Genomic DNA, 16,130 nt, shown 5'->3' with positions numbered 1-16,130 from the left:
TCTTGATGTTGGGTGAGTGAGGGTGGAGTCGAGAGCTCACGAAATCGATGGAAGGAGTGATCAAGGTATGCATTCGCTCCGGCAACAAAATGGGCTGCTCCAGGTGGAGAGGATCGCTGCTGCCTGGAGCACTGGGGAGAGGGTCAGATTGACAAGAGTCAGGAGAGCCGAGCTGGTTGCTGCGATCAAGCAGTGCGGCCAGGCCAGGGATTTGGAAAGAGGGAAGAGGGTCCATTGCGCTGCGGTGGCCGCTGGTTTCCACACCAACAAGTTTGTGGCGTCGGTGCTCATCACAATGTACGGCAGATGCCGCAGCGTGGCACTTGCAAGGGAGGTGTTTGACGCGATGATTCATCGCGATCTTGTTGCCTGGAACTCCATCATCCTAGCTTACGTGGACAATGGCAATTTCTCCTCGGCTTTGAGCCTGTTCGCGAGCATGGACTTCGAAGCCGACGCATTTACTTATGTCGCAGCGCTCAAGGCTTGTGCGGGATTAGCAAGAGAAGTCCATCTCCGCGAGAGTTTGCTCAAGAGAGGCATTGCCATTCACGAGCGAGTGAAGCAGCGAGGCCTCCAATCGAACGTTCTCGTGGCCAACACTCTGTTGGACATGTATTGCAAGTGTGGGAGCTTACGGGGAGCGATGCAAGTTTTCGAGGAGCTTGTTCCTTGCAGAAATGTTGTGACTTGGACGTGTTTGATCCTGGGGCATGTCGAGAGTGGCGAGAGCTTGGCAGCTCTGGATTTGTTCGAGAGCATGGATTGCCAGCCCGACTCTTTCACCTATGTTGCAGCACTCAAGGCGATCGTCCGGTTGGCCAGCCAAAGCGATCGAGTCAAGTTTTGCTTGGAAAAAGGGATCGCAATTCACAAACATATCAAGCAGCAGGGATTTGAGTCAGACAGCGTCGTGGCCAGCGCTGTCATGGACATGTACTCCAAATGCCGGAGCTGGGGAAGTGCTCTCGAGTTGTTCTTCGAGAGAATGACGATGAGATGCTATGAGCCTGATAGTTTTACGTGCATTGCGGCGCTCAAAGCTTGCGGTGGCCTTGCCAGTATGGGAAGTGAAGGCTCAGAGAAGCTAGTGCTCTTGAACAAAGGAATCGCCATCCACAAGCAAGCCGTGGAGCATGGATTCGCTTCAAGCTTAAAGGTGGCGAGCACCCTGGTTTACATGTATAGCAAATGCGGAGACATGAGGTTTGCAAGGGAGGTTTTTGACGGGATGGTTTCCAGAGATGTCCAGAGCTGGACGTGTATCATCCTGGGTTATGTCGAGAATGGAGACTTCTCCATGGGGATAGAGTTGTTCGTGAGAATGGAGTGTGACGCTGATGCGTTTGCGTATGCTGCCGGTCTCAAGGCTTACACTGGTTTAGCAAGGGAGAGAGAGTCGGAGAGGCAACTCTGTCTCCGAGAAGGCATAGAGATCCACAGGCAAATTAGAGAGCGTGGTTTTGATTCGGACGTGGTTGTGGTGACTTCTCTCATGGATCTGTATTCCAAGTGCGGGAGTTTGGAGCGAGCTATGGAATTGTTCTCAAGCATCAAGTGTGAGCCGGACGCTCTCGTCTTTGCTGCGGCGCTCAATGTTTGCGGAGCCTTGGCAGATCTAGAGAGAGGGATTGAGATTCACAAGAAACTCCGTGACCACCACCATTCAGCTGTGAGATGGGAATCGGACTTAAACGTAGGAAACTCTCTGATAAACATGTACATGAAGTGTGGGCGCCTGGAGCATGCTAGACGGGTGTTTGAGGCGATGATCCACAAAAACGCTGGGACCTCGAGCCTGCTTATCCAAGGTTATGTGAGGAATGGCGAAAACGCGGCAGCTATAGACTTGTTTATGGAGATGAACTGCGAGGCCGACGCTTTTGCTTGTGTCTCGGTACTCAAAGCTTGCGGAGCTTTAGCCAGCGAGAAAGGATTAAGCTTGCCAGGAAACAATTGTCTCCTCGAAAGAGGGATTGCGATCCACAAGAGAGTGAGAGACCTCGGGTATGAATCAAAGTTGGCTGTAGCGAGTACTCTTGTGGACCTATATTGCAAGTGTGGATGCATGGTCCTAGCGAGAGAAGTGTTTGACAGGATGATCCAGCGTGACATTGTCTCCTGGAACGCTCTCTTTCTTGGCTACGTGGAAAATGGCGAGCCTGGCATTGCTCTCGACTTGTTCTTACTTGGAGGATTGGACTGTGAAGCCGACACCTTCACTCATGTTGCTCTGCTCAAAGGATGCGGGATTTTGGCCGCTCTATCTCTCGGAAGATGGATTCACGGCAGAGCTTGCAGGCTTGGAATGGAGCGAGATCAAGTGTTTGCAAATGCCTTGGTGGACTTCTACGGAAACTGTGGCGAGATGGTTGCGGCTAGAGAGGTGTTTCTTGGTATGGTTTCTCCAAATGTCGTCTCCTGGAGTGCTTTGATCGCAGGATACAGCTCTCTGGGAGACGTAAACCAGGTGCTAACTCTAGCAAGGGCGATGGAACTAGAAGCTGGACTGGAGATGAATGGGATCACGCTCATCAGTGTTCTTACGGCTTGTAGTCATGCCGGCCTCGTCGAGGAGGGAAAACTCTACTTGGCAAAACTGGTGAATCCGAGCGTGGAACACTACAACTGCATGGTGGACGTGCTTGGCCGAGCAAATCATCTGGAAGAGGCACTGTCATTAGTCAAGAGCTTGGATGGTAGAGTTAATGATGCTTCGTGGATGATTTTGCTGGGTGCTTGCAAGAAATGGAACAACATGGAGGTTGGCAAGGTTGCATTCGATGCATTGGTGGCGCGGGACACCAGAGACGCAGCTCCATTCGTGTTGATATCCAATATGTGGAGGTTTGAGAATAAGCTATGATACTAATCCTTGGGGATTGATCATTGACCAGCAGTCCCAGTTCACTCAAACTCATTCTTTATATTAAGATTAAATTGTCATCTAAGTGGGAAAGGTAGATCTTACCCTGCATTCGCAATATTTTATCTCACCTTGCCAATATTTCGGCAGCAAAACGTTTGAGTCTACCGATTGACCAATGATCAACACAACCAGTTCACCCAAAACTCTGCTCTATATTATGATCACATTGTCATGTAAGTGGGAAACTATTACCTCAGACACTCCTCAATATTTGTCAGGGACTGATTTAAACCTTTGCAGTATAGTTTCACCTTTGCCCTGATTGAAATGGAAGAAACCTATGGACTTGGTTTCGTACTTGATAACCAGCAACAAAAGTTCTCTCAATTTTAACCCTAAAGGTTTTAGGTCTTGTTTTTGAAAAGGGGAATATCCTAGCATTCTAGGGTTTATGAGGAATGGGGTAATGCCGCTATGGAAGAGAAATGTGGGCTGGCGATGGATCCCGAGCGCTTCGATTTGGCGCGGCCGCTGCGATCCGCTGGGCGAGCTCGCACCCCACGTCGACGAGGTGGTGCCCATCCTCTGGGGCCCCATTGACAATTTCACGCCTCGCATCGTCACGCGGAGGCAAGTGGACAATCTCATCTCCCAGCAGTTCCAAGAGCTCAATGTTAAAGAGTGCTGGCGAAAGGTACTCTTTCTCATTCTTTGCAAGGAAAAATAATTCTTCTTCTTCTTCTGCTCTCTAGATTGGTGTATACAAATGCAAGCACCAAAGAATCAAGAGACCACACTATATGGTATGGAGAAATTCCTTTTGCTTGTAGTTACTACTCGTCTTTGCGCAGGATGTTGTTTATCCACCCGTCTATTCTATGGCCTTTGAAGATCCTGAGAAGCCTTTACATGTGGACGTAGGATCCGGTAATGTTGTTCTCAAATGTGTAAAACCGATTGTGAATGAGGAACAGGTTTTACCAGGTGATGGAAAGATGATCATGCTTTTAGCCAAAAGGAACCCCCACATCAATTACCTTGGTCTCGACAAGAGCCCAAAGGTAGCATTTTTTGTTTTTTATTTCCTTTTACGAACGAGTTGTTCTTGTAGAGAAGCGAGATCTCCACTCGGTTTCAAGAAGTTCTTGGCCTCAAAAACTTGTAAGCTTCTGTTCTTCATTTTCTTGGTTTGGTGATTAGCAGGCACACGATTTTCGAGACTAATGTTTTATGTTGCCAGGCATTTTGTGTGCTGCAACGCGACGATCTCCTTCGACACTATTCTTGCAACGTATCCTGGTCCGTTGGAATTTATATCCATCATGGTAATTTCTGTTCTCTTTATGTATCTCGGCTGAGAGATGCGTGTACAGTGCCCAGATCCTCACATCTACAGCATTTACTATCGAATACGTATGGTAAACAAAGACCTTGTGGAACGATTTATGCGATGCCTTGCTCCTGGTGGAAAGGTACCACTTTTCTTCTTTCTTCGTTTTGTTTTGAGCATCTTTTCTTTCCTAGATCTTGTTCCAAACCGAGTTCGAGGCTGTGGCGGGATATCTCAAGAAGTACCTTGAAAAACACCTTGGAACTTACATCACTGAAGTGGACAAAGGCAACACTTTCGTGTACGACGAAGATGGGTGGCTTCTCATGAATCCGCTGGGAGTGCGCTCCGAGACCGAGATCGACGCTGTTGCTCACGGACAGAAAGTTTTTCGGAGGTTCTACCAGAGGCTTGACACCGAGTACGTCAAGCCGGTGGCACAGGCGGAGCTGCTGGCTATCGACTTCGAGTCTCCAAATCCTGACAAGCAGCTTTCCCCTCGAGAGAGCAAGATTTACAGATGGCTCGAGTCGCCACGCATTGAGAAGCGACGGCGGCCAAGAAAGATGTGCAACATGTTGAGACGGCTTCCGGAGGGCGTGGCTCGCGACATCATTCTCAATTCGGAGACGTATCCCCGTGGCTGGTTTCTGAGGCTCTTGAGGAATCCTCGCTTGAAGAAGATAAAAAAGAAGCCTTTTGAGACGAGGCCAAGGATACTACCGATCCACAAGCGGCCCCTGGAGATTGTTCGTGAGGACATCGGATAGCTAAGCACTACGTACTTGAAGATCAAAAAGCTTCGCTTGGTAAGCATGACTCTCATCCGGTATGATCTGATGGTTTTCTGTTGCGGTACTTCCATACAGGTTCCTGATGAGGGAATAGCCTGCTGTGTCCTTGACGCTCAAATCCATCAGGGATTCGTATGCTCTCTTTCCCAACTCAATGTTGTCCCACTTCCGGCAGGCACTTAGCATTGTCCTCCACGACACAGCAGTCGGCGAGTATGGCATTGTCTCCAGTAGCGTCACTGCTTCGGCTACCCGGTTGGCCCTGCCAAGCAAGTCCGCCAGGCAGTGGTAGTGCTCGAGAGTCGGCCTCACTCCATACTTGGACAACATGAGTTGGAACAACTTCTTCCCCTGGTCGACGAGCCCGGCGTGGCTGCAAGCCGTGAGAAGGCACGTAAATGTTACAGGTGTTGGACGCAAGCCATCTTCGTGCTGCATCGCGTGAAAGAGCTCCAGTGCCCGAGAAACGTTGCCTTGCCGACAGTATCCGGCTAACAGTGAAGTCCAGCTCGCTGCATCCTTTCTCACGATGGAATCGAACATATGCTGCGACTGGATCAGGCAAGCACACTTGCCATAGAAATCTACGAGAGAGTTTGCAACCACCGTGCTCTCTAGCTCCAGCCCGCTCCTGCACAAGTCACCATGGACTCTTCTCTTCCCAGTCTCGAGAGCTGTTAGACTTCCACAGGCCTTGAGAGCACCTACAAAGCTCACGGCATTCGATGCGCACTCGTGACTCCTTTCAACTCTCGTTCGAAAGAAGAGTTCCAAAGCGAGCTCCGCTTGACCACTCTCGGCATAACCGAGAACCAGAGAAGCCCACGACACTACATCGTGTCGAGGCATCTTGTCGTAGACACTGCGGGCATCTTCCATGCTTCCACAGCTCGCATACAAGTCCACCAGGGAGCTCGCCAAGTAGAGGTCGGAGATCAAGCCGCTCGCAATGGCCTGCGGATGAATCTCGGCCACCTTTTCCAAGGCCACCGATTTCACGAGCTTTTGATCCACTGGAGTTGATTCTTCTCTCGCAGCCATAGCAGCGCACGCCTTGAGAGCCGCAACAAAGGCCGGTGCGTCGCGTGGACAGTTTTCTTGTTGCATGGATGCAAACAACTCTAGTGCTAAGTCACTGTCACCTTTCTCCGTATACCCCAGTATAAGCGCCGTCCACGCCACACTGCTGTGCTTCTCCATCCGGTCGAAAACCCGGCGGGCATCAAGCATGCTGCCACACTTGGAATACATATCCACAAGCGTGCTCGCTACGAACAAGTCCACACCAAGTCCTTGCTTCTCGGCTCTCGAGTGAATAGCCATGCCTCTCTCCAAGCTCTCGAGCTTGGCAGATTCCTCTCCTGCTTCTTCTTTTGCTGCGAGCCCCGAGCAAGCCTTCAAAGCAGCAAGGAAAGTCCGAGATGTTGGCACGCAATTACAGCCTTCCATCATCGCCAGCGCTTGTAGAGCCGATTCTTCTTCGCCATTTTCAACGTAGCCAAGCATCAGTGCGTTCCAGGACACCACAGTGCGCTGGAGATGTAGCTCGTCAAACACCCTCTTGGCCTCCACCATTCTCCCACAATTACAGTACATATCGATGAGAGCATTGCTGACGAACGCGTCCGAGTTGTAGTAGCCAGCCTCCAACGCTTGAGCATGGACAGCCATGCCATCTTCTAAAGCACGGACTTTGACAAGTTTGCCTCCATCCACCACGGTTCCTTGTTCCTCGTCCGCCAAACTAGTGCAAGCCTTCAACGCAGCCACAAAGCTGAGAGCATTTGGAGCAGCCCCGGATCGTTCCATGCATGAAAACAGCTCGAGAACCAAGCCAGCTTCTCCGTGCTCTACGTATCCAAGCATCAAAATGTTCCACGACACGGTCGACCGATCCAGTGCCCTGTCAAACACTCTGCGAGCATCCACCATGCTCCCACACTTGGCATACATGTGTACCAGAGTGTTTGATACGAAAATATCCGAATGAAACCCCTGCTCTAGCGCTTGAGCATGGATTTCCATCCCCTTACGCAGCGAATGTCGCTTGATCACACTTTTCTTCCTCTCGACTGTATCATCCAGTACGTTAACTTCTTCGGCTGCCAGGAGCGAGCAGGCCTTCAACGCAGGGACAATCGTTCGAGGATTGGGCTGACAATAGTTCTCCTCTTTCATGCGTGAGAACAAGTCGAGAGCAATGCATGGCTCGCCGTTTTCAGTATAGCCTTGTATCAGCACAGTCCACAAAACAACACTAGGTAGAATGGAAGAACACCTCAAGAGTTTGTCAAACACGGCACGAGCTTCCACCATTCTTCCACACTTGGCGTACATCTCCATCAAGGAGCAGCTGACAAAGGCATCTGCGTCACAGCCACTGCAGGTCGCTCGCGCGTGGATGGAAATGCCTCTCTCCAAAGCCCTGAGCTTCACTAGTTTCCCATCATCAACCTTTGCGCCTTCTTCCTTTGCAGCCAGAGCAACGCAGCTCTTGAGTGCTGCTACAAAGCTCGCGGGAGCTTTTCTTCTGCTCATTCTCCTCACCGAGCATTACTTCCTGGTGTCTGAAAACCTTGAAGCCAGCAGCGTTGCCATCCTCTCTGCAGCAGCAAGCATCTCCCTCGCAAGTGCCACGCTACGGCATTTGTCATACATTGTGATGAGCATACTTGTTTGGTGTGAGAACCAGCGGCCACCGCAGCGCATACCATCGTCCCTCTTTCCAAATCCCTGGCTTGGCTCCACAGGCTCTTTTTTCCCTTTGCCGGATGACCCGCCACTCTCGATTTGGAGGACAAACCTTGATCGCTCCTTCCATCGATCTTTCAGCGCTCTTGCAAGATCAAAGTGTTTTAGGGTTCTTCGATGCGGAAGCTAGAAGTGGGGTTCGATTGTTTTGTTCGAGGCGTGGCGCAGCGATTTACATTTCTTGCAGGATGCCTTGCCTGGCGAAGAATCTCGCGCTTTGGAAGCGTTCTCAAAGGCTATTCCATCGTTTTCGATTAAAGAGATCGAGCGTGAAGGCATGCTAGCTGCAAATCCCCGATCTTTTGCCCCAATTCTTCCATTTGGTCGAAGAACTGCGAGCTTCACACTCTGACCGAAGATCTCGACGTCACTGGTGGAAGATGAAACACATGATAAAATATTTGAGTGACTGTTAAAATGTAGTGAGAATCAATAGCGCCACCAGAAATAAAAACGCCGCCTAGACTTCATGCTTCCTCCCAAACCATGTTGTGTGTGTGGATTTCAAACTCTCCACCTCCAAAAGCAGCACTTGGATCCCACTGCCGACTGCCCCACCTCATGGAGCTCAATTCATAGCTCAACAACTGCTTAGATGACAGCATCAACCCCGTCGGTGCACCACAGAAACCAGCCATCCTCTGCGTGTTTCTGCTGTGCCTGCATAGATTGCATTTCACTCTCGAACTCACCCTCGAGCACACAGTCACAGTGGAGCGTCTCGCAATCGGATTCCAGTACGCGTCCCTGATCCCCCACACTTGCACACACAGTTCCTCGTCCCGGCTTGCGTCACTCACGATCAGCAGCCGCCCATCCACAGTGCATCGGCCTGACTGTCATCATATAAAGGGAGGCGCCGTGAAGCCACCAAGACGACCACGGCTCATCTCGCTCGTGATAGCAAAGCACTCGCATCGACTTCAGAAAATACCATACACCCCCGCCACCTTTCTCCCACGCGCACTGAGCCCCAATGGGAGTTGCCGCTTCTGTGGGTCCACGAGCTGGTTGCGGAATCGTAGATCTAGGGAGCCAATCTCCCCCACCCGCCTAAAAGAGAAAAGCTTGAAGCAGCCAGGGACGCTAGCCTCATGTCCCCGGTGCTCGCCACCTCTAAGCTTGAAGGAAATCCATGATCGACGGCTTGTGAATGGCGATCCCTTTGTTCAAGAGCGCTAGCTCCTCTGGCCTTCGTTTCCCATACTGGCACAAAGAACAACTCGAGAGCACCTCCGGCATTTGCAGTACATGTCCATGAGAGCGCTCACCACAACGCTGCCTGACTCAAATCCCTGCTGCTTGATATGTTTGTGGATTGCAATCCCTTTTTCCAAGCAGAACCTGACTCGATTGATTCGTTGGCCACAAGAGTTCGAATGGAGGCCGCGCTGCTTCACTCGCTCGTGAAATGGCAATGGCTCTCTCGAGCAAACTCACGAGGAGATGGACTTCTCTTGCTAATCAGCCTTGAGCGCTGCGACATAAGTAAACGCGTCGGCTTCAAGGTCCATGCTCGCGAACAGGCTCAAAGCCGAGGAGAAATTGCCATTGTCCACATAAGCCAGGATGACGGAGTTCCAGGCAACAAGATCGCGCTGGATCATCGCGTCAAACACCTCCTCGCAAGTGCCACGCTGCGGCATTTGCTGTGCATTGTGATGAGCACCGACGCCACAAACTTATTGGTGTGGAAACCAGCAGCCACCGCAGCGAAATGGACCGTCTTAAATCCCACTGCTCGATCGTCGTAACCAGCTCGGCTCTCCTGACTCTATTCGATCCGACCCTCTCGCCAGTGCTCCAGGCAGCAGCGATCCTCTTGATTGATCTGGAAGAGCCCATTTTGTTGCCGGAGCAAATGCATACCTTGATCACTCCTTCCATCGATGTCGTGAGATCTCGACTCCACCCACACTCACCCCAGAGGTCTCTAAGAACTCTCATCTCTACAAAAAAGGAGTTATGTTTTCAACTTCAAGAACCATACTTGCTTAGCTTCCCTTGCGGCAAACTCTGGCATTTGCAAAAACTCTCCCGGGACGGCAGTAGTACTTCTTCTCGGGTGCACAGTGCTCGTCCGAGGAGCACAGGCAAAGTCCCTCGAGCGCGCAGTGCTTTGCCTGGCTATTGGCCACGCCGCTGGAGCTCAATCCAAGCATGGAGTCCGACCACTCGCTGGAGAAGAGCCCCTCGGGATCAAGGCTTTGCCTCACTTGCAAGAAGGTGGTGAGGCCTGGATACTTTTCAGCCGCTCCTATGAAAGCAACGTTGCGGTTCTTCCCCCAGTGCGACTGACCACGGTACTTAAACACGGCCAGCTGCTCGATTTCCTCGTAGACGTCTTGATTCAGCCTGGGAGTGTGTGCGTCCCTGGATCGATAGTAAGTGATGTCGACGTCCACCGAGTCCTCAGATTTTCCCAGGAAGGCCCTGGATCCTCTCACGTATCGCAGCAGCACGCCATAATAGAGCTCGGCGCCGCAGAAGGCGCTCGGATTCATGTCCCGCAGCTTCTTCACGTCCACAATGAAGTCTCTGATCCTGTCCAGCGATATGGAAACGGTTGTCTGGTGGAAGAACAAGCCGTGTGCTTGGGGATCCCACGGACAGAAGTGGTGTTGATCCAGGACGTTCTCACAGGTACCGGTTGTCTGGATTTTGTTCTGGAAGCCAATGACAGGATATCCGGTGAACTTTTGCAGCTGGTTCTTGAATCCCATTCCGGCCATGACTAGAGTGTCGACCTGGAGCGTGGACATGGTGCATTTACCGGCCGGATTGTTGGTGGCTTCGTAAAGCTCCTCTGCACAAGATAAGCAACGTTCTCTGTGTTCTCTGTTTGAACCAAGGAAACTAGAACTTACCAGACATCCTCAGCATTCTTAGCAGTGCAGTTGCTTCGGGCCTGAAACCAAGAAACTCGTTCACTCCCTCTCCTGGTGTGTCCACCGGAACTCGGTTATCAATCCGGAAGAGAGCTGTCTTTTGCGACGGATACCAGGCAACGTCTCCAAACTCGGCCATCCTGCCATGCTCTACAATCTCATCCTCCAGGCTTGCATCGGCTTTCTGCTGGATTCGGACGGACCTCTTGAAGAGCGGCTCTAGAGCGAGCGTGGCTTGCGAGACGACGCCTAAAACTCCAAGCGATACTCTTGCAGCGTTGAGCATCGCCTCACTTGTTACGTTGATTACTCTGGCGTATCCTTCCTCGGCCGAAGGAGACGGAACTATCAGCCTCATGGCGATGACGTACTCGTGAACTGCAGATCCCTTCCCGAACAGAGAACTCCCATGAGCTCCCGTGCTTATCACTCCTCCAATGGAAAGCCCGTTCCAGTAGGGAGAATGCGGCAGCGAGAGCCCGAATCTAGCAACGCTGTCCACCAAGTCCTGGAGCTGAACCCCCGAATCTACAACGACGGTCTTTGTAGATGGATCCACTTGAACAATCCGGTTGAGTTTCTGCGTGCTGATGATGAGACCTTCGTCACCCCCGGGACAGACGAGCTTGGTCATGCTGTGAGAAGATTTACTTACAACTTTCATCTTCATCTTGTTCCGAGATCCAAAGGCCACAGCAGTGACAAGCTCTTCCTCCGAAGCAGGGAACAAAGCTCGCGCGGCTCTACATGGTGAGCGATCGGGCCACGTCCCATACGTCCCAGACACAGTGCAGTTGAAACTCCCGTCGGCCAAGCAGCGAACTGGCGGCAGCGGCGTCCCGTGACTCATCTTGAAGAGCAACAGCCAGTGTACAAGACTCGAAGCGATCAACCAGAGCTTGCACGCATCCATAGAACTCGAGAAGCGAGCGCTGAGGATGACGAACTTGGACTTGAGCTGAGCTGAGTGTGCTTGAAGCAAGTTTCTGCTGTCTGATCCTGTCATCATCATCTGAACCACTGTGCTCCTGATGTGCTTCTGAGTGGAGCTTCTTTTTTTCCCAGCCCGGCATCATTTCCTTCTGCGTCCAGAAAGGTGCTTCTGTAGTTAGATACTGGTCGTCGACTATCCCCGAAGTAGTAAGTAATCCTACTGATTAGCAGCTATCTCCCAGTCTACTTGCGATCTGAGCTCTAAACAGCCTCGCATCCCATACTCGAGCACGTCCCTCATGAATCTGACCTTCTCCACCATTTCTCCTAGCGTGGACATATCTTCCAACTCCTCCTCATCTGACGTAGTTTGCTCGTCAAGGAATCCTTGATCAGCTGCTGCATTTTCATTCTCTGCCGCACATGGAGCAGATGACGTCGAGCTTTCATCAGGTCCGGAGTCTGTGATCATGCTCGCCACTGCATTCCAGCTTTCAGGTCTCAAAAGAACAGCAAAGCCACCATACCTTTAGGAGAAAGCTTGTGTCTTTCTTCTCGTCGAGTAGCAAAAGCAGGACTCTCCAGGTTTACCAGAGGAGGAAGCTGCACGTACGTAGTTTGGTGATGAACAAAGAAGAAGTGCTCACACAAACCTCAGGCATGAGCGTGTTTTTCTTGACGGACCAGCCAGACTCCATCGACCATTGCAAGCCTGGTCTCAGCTCATTCTTGCAAACTTGATAGTCTCCTCCCTCTCCAAACGGAAAATCGGGGCACCGAATCTGTGTGACAAGGAAACAAAACCGACTTAAAGGACAGGAAAGAGAATCACACGCTCTCCCACCTTCACAACTTCGGCGCTCACCATCTCGATCACCATACACTCCCAAAACGCGCCGCTCAGCACGTAGTCGGCGTGATCTCCCACCGCCCAATCCCGATCGAAGAAAGAATGTAGCTTGGAAACCTCTTTCGGATCGGCCGGAGTGACCATGAGAGGATACGCTGGCCGGATCATCATCCTCTTCATCGGCCGCTTGTTTGGCACCAGCTGATAGAGCTTGTGCGAGTAGTCTCCTGCTCGAGCGAGAAATGTGAGAGGGGAAGATATAGAGGTGAGAAATCCGCCCGAGGAAAGAATCACCACAACACCACATACTATCTGTGAAGTCCAAATATCGCACCAAGCATCTTGCGCCGCTGGGAGGCCTCTTCCATTCCAAAATCTGTGAGAAGGACGCCTCAAGATCGAGCAAGACAGCGCCGCCATTCCTTTACCTTGCCACGAAACCAAGAGCCTCGATACCCTTCCATGAATGTCGTGCATTCGACCTCCTCGCCGACCTGAAAGGGGATCCTCTCCCTTCTTGCCATCGCCCGCCGCGCGAGCGCCGATCGAATCAATGCTGGACGCGCCGTCGAAAATTGGCGCCTAGGGGTTTTAGATCATGAATGTGGAAACAAAACTCGAGAATATTCTTATGAATAATCATTCCGTACGCTGTTTTATGCGAGGAGGAAATCGCCCATCTTCGGTCCGTTTGATCTGTTCTTCGACGTCTTGTTCACATCAAGCTTGAGCTTGTCCTCCGCGTAGATCATCCTCACTCTTGCTCTCCTCGTCCCTGGCGCTTTGACGATCGGATCCATACATGGATCATCCCCGATTGCTAGCGAAGAACAGCTGCTGCCTTCTCGGCTGGCGGCGCTGCTGCTGCTGGCGCTGCTGCTATTCACAATCTTCTTGCTCTCGAGCTTTCTCTTCACCTCCAGCAAGGACGATCGCTTGTAGAGCTTCCACTGATCGTACCCCTCGGCTGCCAGATCCAGCGACGACTTGAGCGGCTTGACGATGCTGTTCCAGATGGGCATCTGGATCCTCTTGCTGATCTCCCGCAGCTCCTTGACAACCTCGGCCATCGTTGGTCTCCGAGAGCTCGAGAGCCTGACGCAGCGAGCAGCAACTCCAGCCATCTCGTTGAGAGCCTCGGCATTGGTGGGATGCTTGGACTTTGGATCGCAGATCGCAGCACCCTTTCCCTGCTTGATCAGCGGCAGCGCCCAGTCGACGATGTTGGGAGGATAGTACTGCACGTCGATCGCGTTCCTGCCGCTCATGATCTCCAGCAAGAGGATCCCGAAGCTAAACACGTCCGTCTTGGTGCTCAAGTGGCCGGGACTCACGTATCCCGGATCCAGATATCCCATCGTCCCCGCCGGTGGAGTGGAGAGCCTGATCACGTCCTCGATCCGCCCACGAAGAGCCAGACCAAAGTCCGCTAGCCGAGCGTTCCAGTCCGCGTCGATCAAAACGTTGGACGACTTGATATCGCGGTGGATCACTGGAGGTGACGCGCTGTGGAGAGCTCTCAATCCCTTGGCGATCTGGAGCGCGACCTGGACGCGAATGCTCCAGCTCAGTGGCTCGTTCCGGCAGTGGAGGATGTCGTGAAGAGTTCCATTGGCCATGTAATCCACCACCAAGACGGTCTCCTTGTTGTCCCTGCTATAGCCCACCAGATTGACGAGCCGCGTGCTCCTGATCTTGGAGAGAATTTCCAGCTCGTTGTCGAGAGGATTATCGTCCTGGCTGTTCTTCCTGGCCAGGGACGATCGCTTGACCGCGACGAGCTTGCCATCCCTGAGGCAGCCCTTGTAGACCCAGCCATAGCTGCCCTTTCCCAGCAAGAATTCTCGCGCAAAACCCCCAGTGGCAGCCTCGAGATCCTTGTACCTAAACGTCTTGAGCTTGGCCGGCTCGATGTCGTCCTTGTGAGCCTTGCAAGTGATCACGGCCGACTCCGTCTTGCATGACAAATGAACCATCTCCTCTTCCTCCTGCGCTCGATCTAACCTTCCCGAGCTGGATCATCCGCTCCAATCCATGCCTTAGAATCTAGAACTGATCCTCGCGGATTCTCGAGAATGCGCTGCGGCATCGCGATTACCTGGAGAGAACACGAAGGCGGTGCGTCGCGCCCGCCCGAGCGCCATCGCTAAGCGCTCCTGGTCGCCATAGCCACAACAACTGTGGCCAGCCACAGCCGTTGGACCCAGGGCCAATCCAACGGCTGCGATCAAACGCGTCATAAAGGCTGGGAAAATACGCGCCTGGAGCATCAAAGAACGAACAGTGATCGCTCATCGTGAAATCTTCTTTTACTTCCCCAAGGTCAGAGCTCTCCTAGGGCTCTCGATTCACAGCCCGGCAATCCCTCCGAATCTCACCATCGCTGCCCGTGAGCACATTGAAGCTGGTGAGCTTGACGAAGGCGTCGCTGAATTTGGCGAAGAAGAGGAGCTGATTGAGCGCGAAGAGATCGACATGCTTCTTGGTGCGTGGATCGATGGGGAGCTCCGCGTCCACGGTGAGCAATCCGCGCTGGCCTTGCAGATCGCGGAAGTACTGGTTGTCAAACATGAAATTGGTGAGATCGTTGGGCGCGAATGTGGCATTGCTCATCGAAGGGGGTGATTGGCACAAGACCCTGAGCGCCGTGGAGAAGAAGGGCGACATCTGGGGGCCATTGTCCTGGGGATCGAAGCGATTGATGAAATTCAGGCAGTGCCCAACGCCCAATGTGTGAGCTCCTGCCAAGAAATCGACCAATCCATGATCGATCGATGCGGACATGGGATTGGGATGGTTTTCTTACCTAAGATGGCGACGCTCTCTTCGATGTCAAGGCCTTTTTCCGCGAGAGTGTCGAGCATCTCACTCACGGTCAATGTTGGAGGGGGCAGCGCTTCGTCCGCGTTTAAGTTACTGGCGAAGAGAGTGTCTCTTCGCCCAGTTTCGATCGGGATTTGTGGACCACCAGACTGCAAGATCAAGAGCAAAGTGTTAGAAGTTCCTCAACTCAAGCTGATCGATCGATCGATCGAACAAGAAAAGATCCCCACACCATTGCGATGGCGTCCCTGGCAGCCATAACGATGATGTCGGCGCAAGAGACGATGCCGGGGCATTCCTTTTCAATGGCGGCCTTGATGTCGTGAATGTAATCCAAGCGGCGAATGGAGAAATTCTTCTCCGACACGGTCTCGGCGGTCATCGCGGAAGATGTCTCGAGTAGAATCGAAGCATCGCATCCCTGCAAAAGCAAGTCGAGAGCTTTCTTTTCCCTCATTTCCTCTCAAGAATCGTCACGATCACCGCAATCACGTACCTCAACCTGGCAATCATGGAAGACGACGCGGAGGAGCGCCGCAGGGGCGGTGGGATCGCTCATCCTGTTTCGTTGGAGCGTTCTTCGAGCAATATCCTCTGCCTGGGGGCACGAGAGCGCGTAGAATTTGTGCTTGAGCCCACTGCCACCATCGCCGCCGCTTGATGATTCCTGAGCATTGGCAAAGCTTAAGCTTCCCAGGAGCGACAACATCAGCAAAATCGCCAGCATGATCACGATCTAACGAGAACGACAGAAGAGAGAGACAAAAAGAAACAAAAGATAGTTTTCTCTCTCGCCTCGCTCGCTCGCCTCACTCGCCTCGCCTGGAATGAATCGATTGAAAGTGAGGTTTTGAGTCAAAACGCGAAGGAATCAGTGCCAAGCGCGACGTCG

General features: G+C 52.2%; 7 protein-coding genes across 7 annotated transcripts; 2 read left to right on the top strand and 5 right to left on the bottom strand.

Annotated features, from left to right (window-relative positions):
- Nucleotides 1-67: 67 nt before the first annotated feature.
- On the top strand, nucleotides 68-2,866 carry LOC112350635 (pentatricopeptide repeat-containing protein At2g39620-like). Its single transcript, XM_024687138.1, has one exon. It carries the CDS (start codon nucleotides 68-70, stop codon nucleotides 2,864-2,866), a length of 2,799 nt encoding a protein of 932 aa, XP_024542906.1.
- Nucleotides 2,867-3,326: 460 nt separating this feature from the next.
- Nucleotides 3,327-5,167, top strand: LOC9635267. Its single transcript, XM_002982190.2, has 9 exons — nucleotides 3,327-3,563; nucleotides 3,622-3,672; nucleotides 3,721-3,796; nucleotides 3,854-3,930; nucleotides 3,981-4,030; nucleotides 4,110-4,194; nucleotides 4,243-4,341; nucleotides 4,394-5,008; nucleotides 5,069-5,167. Exons 1-8 carry the CDS (start codon nucleotides 3,336-3,338, stop codon nucleotides 4,967-4,969), a joined length of 1,242 nt encoding a protein of 413 aa, XP_002982236.1. The 5' UTR covers nucleotides 3,327-3,335; the 3' UTR covers nucleotides 4,970-5,008; nucleotides 5,069-5,167.
- Nucleotides 4,970-7,531, bottom strand: LOC112350634 (putative pentatricopeptide repeat-containing protein At3g01580). The gene has a single exon (XM_024687137.1). It carries the CDS (start codon nucleotides 7,529-7,531, stop codon nucleotides 4,970-4,972), a length of 2,562 nt encoding a protein of 853 aa, XP_024542905.1.
- A 2,161-nt stretch (nucleotides 7,532-9,692) lies between these two features.
- LOC9635266 (L-gulonolactone oxidase 3) lies at nucleotides 9,693-11,782 on the bottom strand. The gene is made up of 2 exons (XM_002982081.2): nucleotides 10,612-11,782; nucleotides 9,693-10,550 (listed from the first exon to the last, which is right to left on the bottom strand). Exons 1-2 carry the CDS (start codon nucleotides 11,642-11,644, stop codon nucleotides 9,739-9,741), a joined length of 1,845 nt encoding a protein of 614 aa, XP_002982127.2. The 5' UTR covers nucleotides 11,645-11,782; the 3' UTR covers nucleotides 9,693-9,738.
- Nucleotides 11,705-12,935, bottom strand: LOC112350648. The gene is made up of 4 exons (XM_024687207.1): nucleotides 12,410-12,935; nucleotides 12,219-12,347; nucleotides 12,093-12,168; nucleotides 11,705-12,045 (listed from the first exon to the last, which is right to left on the bottom strand). The coding sequence occupies exons 1-4, from the start codon at nucleotides 12,890-12,892 to the stop codon at nucleotides 11,783-11,785; spliced, it is 951 nt and encodes a 316-aa protein (XP_024542975.1). The 5' UTR covers nucleotides 12,893-12,935; the 3' UTR covers nucleotides 11,705-11,782.
- An 87-nt stretch (nucleotides 12,936-13,022) lies between these two features.
- Nucleotides 13,023-14,637, bottom strand: LOC112350647 (serine/threonine-protein kinase-like protein At3g51990). The gene has a single exon (XM_024687206.1). It carries the CDS (start codon nucleotides 14,389-14,391, stop codon nucleotides 13,072-13,074), a length of 1,320 nt encoding a protein of 439 aa, XP_024542974.1. The 5' UTR covers nucleotides 14,392-14,637; the 3' UTR covers nucleotides 13,023-13,071.
- Nucleotides 14,638-14,707: 70 nt separating this feature from the next.
- LOC9635265 (peroxidase 29) lies at nucleotides 14,708-16,026 on the bottom strand. Its single transcript, XM_002982080.2, has 4 exons — nucleotides 15,735-16,026; nucleotides 15,471-15,659; nucleotides 15,222-15,387; nucleotides 14,708-15,156 (listed from the first exon to the last, which is right to left on the bottom strand). The coding sequence occupies exons 1-4, from the start codon at nucleotides 15,963-15,965 to the stop codon at nucleotides 14,750-14,752; spliced, it is 993 nt and encodes a 330-aa protein (XP_002982126.2). The 5' UTR covers nucleotides 15,966-16,026; the 3' UTR covers nucleotides 14,708-14,749.
- Nucleotides 16,027-16,130: the final 104 nt, after the last annotated feature.

This window comes from Selaginella moellendorffii, unplaced genomic scaffold, assembly GCF_000143415.4.
Source record: "Selaginella moellendorffii unplaced genomic scaffold, v1.0 SELMOscaffold_52, whole genome shotgun sequence".
Lineage (NCBI taxonomy): Eukaryota > Viridiplantae > Streptophyta > Lycopodiopsida > Selaginellales > Selaginellaceae > Selaginella > Selaginella moellendorffii.
Note: the sequence above shows the minus strand (reverse complement) of the source record. Positions and strands in the feature narration are given on the sequence as shown.

Excerpts from the sequence above, each read along its gene's own strand:
- LOC112350635 (XM_024687138.1), top strand. The coding sequence starts at position 68 with ATGCATTCGCTCCGGCAACAAAATGGGCTGCTCCAGGTGGAGAGGATC.
- LOC9635267 (XM_002982190.2), top strand. The coding sequence starts at position 3,336 with ATGCCGCTATGGAAGAGAAATGTGGGCTGGCGATGGATCCCGAGCGCT. Across the intron at positions 3,673-3,720 it reads TCAAGAGACCACACTATATG|GATGTTGTTTATCCACCCGT; the intron begins GTATGGAGAAAT and ends GTCTTTGCGCAG. Across the intron at positions 4,342-4,393 it reads GCCTTGCTCCTGGTGGAAAG|ATCTTGTTCCAAACCGAGTT; the intron begins GTACCACTTTTC and ends TTTCTTTCCTAG.
- LOC112350634 (XM_024687137.1), bottom strand. The coding sequence starts at position 7,531 with ATGAGCAGAAGAAAAGCTCCCGCGAGCTTTGTAGCAGCACTCAAGAGC.
- LOC9635266 (XM_002982081.2), bottom strand. The coding sequence starts at position 11,644 with ATGATGATGACAGGATCAGACAGCAGAAACTTGCTTCAAGCACACTCA. Across the intron at positions 10,551-10,611 it reads AAGAATGCTGAGGATGTCTG|AGGAGCTTTACGAAGCCACC; the intron begins GTAAGTTCTAGT and ends TATCTTGTGCAG.
- LOC112350648 (XM_024687207.1), bottom strand. The coding sequence starts at position 12,892 with ATGCACGACATTCATGGAAGGGTATCGAGGCTCTTGGTTTCGTGGCAA. Across the intron at positions 12,348-12,409 it reads TGAGCGCCGAAGTTGTGAAG|ATTCGGTGCCCCGATTTTCC; the intron begins GTGGGAGAGCGT and ends CTTGTCACACAG. Across the intron at positions 12,169-12,218 it reads AAAACACGCTCATGCCTGAG|CTTCCTCCTCTGGTAAACCT; the intron begins GTTTGTGTGAGC and ends ACGTACGTGCAG.
- LOC112350647 (XM_024687206.1), bottom strand. The coding sequence starts at position 14,391 with ATGGTTCATTTGTCATGCAAGACGGAGTCGGCCGTGATCACTTGCAAG.
- LOC9635265 (XM_002982080.2), bottom strand. The coding sequence starts at position 15,965 with ATGCTGGCGATTTTGCTGATGTTGTCGCTCCTGGGAAGCTTAAGCTTT. Across the intron at positions 15,388-15,470 it reads CCAGGGACGCCATCGCAATG|TCTGGTGGTCCACAAATCCC; the intron begins GTGTGGGGATCT and ends TTGATCTTGCAG. Across the intron at positions 15,157-15,221 it reads AGAGAGCGTCGCCATCTTAG|GAGCTCACACATTGGGCGTT; the intron begins GTAAGAAAACCA and ends ATTTCTTGGCAG.